The sequence below is a fragment of the Ornithodoros turicata genome, chromosome 1 (genome assembly GCF_037126465.1).
Source record: "Ornithodoros turicata isolate Travis chromosome 1, ASM3712646v1, whole genome shotgun sequence".
In the NCBI taxonomy this organism is placed as follows: domain Eukaryota; kingdom Metazoa; phylum Arthropoda; class Arachnida; order Ixodida; family Argasidae; genus Ornithodoros; species Ornithodoros turicata.
The window spans coordinates 79,883,991-79,888,443 of NC_088201.1; the positions used below are offsets into that span (position 1 = coordinate 79,883,991).

The window sequence follows — 4,453 nt, forward strand, 5'->3', positions numbered from 1 at the left end:
TTAAAATTGTCCCTGCATTTTCTTCGCAGTTCAACGATTGCTACCGCTTTACTCCTCGTTGCATCAGCAGGAAGACCGGTAACTTTTCACCCAAGACCTCTCCTTCGGTTTCTGGCACAGTATCAGGTCAGACGTCGCATGGTTGCTCCAACATCTATGCTCCATGCTCCAACATCTAGCGTGCTCGATGATGTAATCGCTATTCCTTCTTAATGTGGATTAAAAGCAGGCAAGCGGAACTCAATTAAATTCACCTCTTCCTTTGCTTCAGGTTTGAACATTTTCTCTACGTAGATGCGCCCCAATGCATGCTCAGCGTATCTCCGAAGATGTTCGACGCAGCGATCCCATCTTTCGGTGACCTTTGTGACCCCTGAAACTGCTTTCTCCAGTTCCAGTTCAATGTGAACAAAACGCTCACTTGTGTAGGGCCCCAAATTCGAAACTACTTTAAACCCAAAGTAGTTATGCAGTGTGCTCCTGTACAGGAAAGAGGGTACATACATTCAGGAGGATGCTTCCTGTATTTCTTTTCTTTTTTTTGTCACACATGCTCCGTCTTACTTGAATGCATTATGCATTTCATAAATTGGAGCAAACACAATGTAGGAAACAATCCAACAAGCACACATAAAACACATACTGTGACGATGGCATATCCACAAACCGAAACGCACAGTACGCACATAGAGCGATCAGCGCTCCAATATTGCGATATTCTTCACCCGTGTAACTGCAGAGACGTTGCTTCAGGCGTTCCGATTATTTTCTACGCTTTCTGTGCTTTATTCGTTGAAGATATGGTAGAAAGGAAGAATATATCGAGTGTAGTGAATATGTACCGAAGCTTTGTGCGAGGTGTTCATACAAAACTTTATCTGTCCCACGGCCGATAACCGCTCTCCGTCTTCTCTCCGCCCCTCGAAATCTATCTAGTCGTAAAATATCGAATACATCGAATATATATTCGATATATTATCCGACCCTCGAAAATGCCAATTGGCAAGATAAACAGAGGATAACAGAAGAGATAGGACGCAAAGGAAAGAAAGGGAGTTTGATGTTTGGTGGTTTGTATAACAATTTTGTGCAGATGAGGTAGGAAAAATACAAAACAAAGAGGTTGATGGGCGCCATGGTGGTTCCATTGCCAGCGACGCGAAATCGAGCTGACGAATCAAATGCTGAGTAACAGTAGGAGTTGGGATAAACCTTCGAAGAGCTTCACGTCACGAGTGTAAGGAAGGCTGACTGAATATATAGACCGTAGCACTGGGATCCTATTATAAGGCAAAAGGGCGCGGGTGAGCCGGTACATGACTAAGAACGATGAAACCTCAGACACGGAGATCCTATTTGGTATGATTGTCCAAGACTCTGCTTTTAGCTGACTGCCACGGTACTACTCTATAATGACGTGTGTAGAATAAATAACACGACTGTTTTGCCTCACCTGTTGACAGTGTCGAGGAAGTCCAATACTGATTTGTAGTACTCCATTTCCCACACAACAACGGGTTCTTTCGGGTCAATATTTATAGTGACATTCTGGAAAACGTCCTCGAAGAACTTCAGCCATGGAAACTGAATTAACAAAATTAGGGAAACGATGACTGGTCTCTTCGAACCATTCGATCATCCATCATACAAAAAGGCGAATGCTAAGAAGCTACACATATATATGAGAGCAAAACACAGAGAATATACAGGGTATTTGCTCTAACGTGTCGAGAAATTATATTTAAAGCGAGCGATCAAAGAAAAGCAAGTGGTACTTTTCTGCTGCTTGAGTAAGAAACATGCACTGGTTCACTAGTAGCACCTTTTTTTTAGTCAAGTAGCTGAAAAGTAGCTCTCGTTTCTCTTTTATCGGTCGCTTTAAATAAAATTTCTGGACACGTTATAGCAAACACCCTGTATATCTCGACAGAAGGGAGAGGGCGCAGGCTAGCTGGTACATGATGGGAAGAACACTAGAGAAATTCTCAGAAAGTGTTGGTGTTATCCTTGTTGTCTTCGTGTCTCTGGTTTTCTCCTCCTCAATGAACGTCTCATTGCAGCCCTACAGGAAGTATGAATTAAGTGACTTTATGGCATCTCCATGCAAAGAATCACATGCAGCTGATGTACTAAACATTACGCGATGCGAGTAAATTACAGTATATGTGTTTGCGTTTGCGGGTACGTTACCTTCGGAAACTCCTGCTTCAGTTCACCCACAGTTAATTCGTTGTGCATTGCATGGTAATCACGCCTTTCTTCTTGTGATCGCGTTCTCTGTAAATACGCAAACACATGGGCATTATTATGGCGCTAGCGTTAGCATAACGCAGATACAGCTCTCTTTGTCATGCCGACATTTTCATCTTACCTCTGCAATCTTAACTTCGAGGTCAACAACTTCCTTCGCAAGAGCTCGAAGATCTTCCTCCTCCATCTTCCCGTAGTTCGTAAGGTTTGCGATTTCCATGATGTACTGCTTGTACGCATCGATTATCTTACGGTTGTGCTCGTTAGACTGGTTCAGAAACTGGTTTCGGCCAACAATGCAAAATGATGCTGGTCCATCTGAAAGCATCAAACTGTTTTCGCTACACTATGTCATGGGCTGAGATGAGGATATATCGAAGTGTTTTACCGAGCACGTATGACACGACACGACGACACCTGAATACTATTGCTGCGTAATCTGTTTCAATTAGTGCGCAGCCTGCCTTCGTTTGTGCATTCTACATAAGGCGCAAGTGCGCAGCCTCATACTAGCGGTAGCACAAAATGGGACGAGAAAGAAACCAAATGTCGCAACATTCCACCAGCGTTCACTGAAAAAAAAAAAAAAAAAGCTAAACTACAGTTTTTCACTAGAGCTTCCCGGAACACCTCCATAGATTTATATATATTTTTTTCGCTTACTTTCTCTTCACCATTGGCTACCCGCCCTTGTTGATTGGCACTCAGCCCTGCCAATAACATACACTGTACTTCATCACATAACACGCTTATAACCGGCATATCATTCAGAGTGTGTGGCTGTCTTCTCCTACCCATTCGCCTACCGGAGGAAATACACGCTCCACGCGAAGATGGCTTCGGAGAAGACAGCCTACAACTCTGGGATGAAATAATGAGATGAGATAGAATCCCTATCCGCACTACCGCCGGTGAAACCAAAGGGCATCCAGTTCACAAACAACAACGCATTTATGCACGTACCGTGACAACAGCCAACACCGCGCGTTCGCTCCCCAAACAGTCAACCGGACCGCTCCCAGACCATTGTAGAAAGAAGCTAACGCAGCTCTACTTTTATTACCGGTGATACGCCCCCAAAATGCATCGCAGACACTCGTACACACTGATAAGCAGACCGCGGAATTACATGCACTAAAACCACTAAATATGCACGCAGTCATGCAGCAAAAAATGGTGAAAGATGCAGCTAAATATGCAGCGAAAAATGGCGACACATGCTTAACATATGCACCTAAAGTGGAAAAACAATCATTAAGCATGCAGCAGATGCAGCAAAAAGTGCAGAAATATGCAGTATGCACACGGTTTATTTTCATACGTGTTGTACAAAACTTCAGGGTGCATTTACAACATCAACAACGACTAGAAGGTCGAATGTCACACCACGAACGACGACTTGCAGTTCTGGCGTAAACAGTTCACGCACGCGCTGTATAGTCACTGTTGCTGTCGTGCGGCTTGACGTGTGGTTGCGATACTGGATGCTTGACTTTTCACCAAATATGGTTTGAAGTGGCTTCTGTTCTGTCAGAAAACTGAACTCTCGCGCGTACAAGTAGTTATGAAACTCATTAACGCCGAATGCTAAAGCGAGCGCTACCTCCAAGTGGCTGTAATTTGCCTCTGCTGCACTCAGTGTTCTTATTTTTTTTTACTTTCGTGTTAGCGCCGCGAAGCAACTGTGGCTATGAGTTGGGTACAGATGGAGAGAGGACAGCAGGAAGGAGTGGGGGACAGGATGGGTTAGTATGCGTTTTGGGCCGACTTCAGGGGGAACTGTGCCGACATTCGTCTGGCCAGTCTTCGGAAAACCCAGGGAAAACCTGAGACAGCACAGCCGGCTGTAGGATTCGAACCCACCACCTCCCAGTCAGCACGACACCAACGAGCGAAACGCCTTAACCCACTCGGCCATGCCGCTGGTACTCAGTGTTCTTGACGCGTAGGCTACCGGCTTAATACTTCCGTCTTCTTGTCTGTGCGATAGTACGGTTCCCACTCCGAAAGCTACGGCGTCGCATTCAAGCTGCAACGGATTATCTGGGTCGTAGTGTACCAAGAGCGGGGGTGATGCGCGCAATCTTTTTTACTTTATCGAACGCATTCTGGCGCCGCAGGTTCCAAGACCATGCTATGTTGATTCTTATGAGTCTGTGCAAAGGATACAGGACACTCGATGGGTCTGGCAAGAATTTCTCGT

General features: G+C 45.0%; 1 protein-coding gene across 1 annotated transcript; it reads right to left on the reverse strand.

Moving 5' to 3' along the window:
* Positions 1-1,890: 1,890 nt before the first annotated feature.
* LOC135401426 (uncharacterized) lies at positions 1,891-3,263 on the reverse strand. The gene is made up of 4 exons (XM_064633837.1): positions 3,214-3,263; positions 2,372-2,568; positions 2,191-2,277; positions 1,891-2,062 (listed from the first exon to the last, which is right to left on the reverse strand). The coding sequence occupies exons 2-4, from the start codon at positions 2,468-2,470 to the stop codon at positions 1,901-1,903; spliced, it is 348 nt and encodes a 115-aa protein (XP_064489907.1). The 5' UTR covers positions 2,471-2,568; positions 3,214-3,263; the 3' UTR covers positions 1,891-1,900.
* Positions 3,264-4,453: the final 1,190 nt, after the last annotated feature.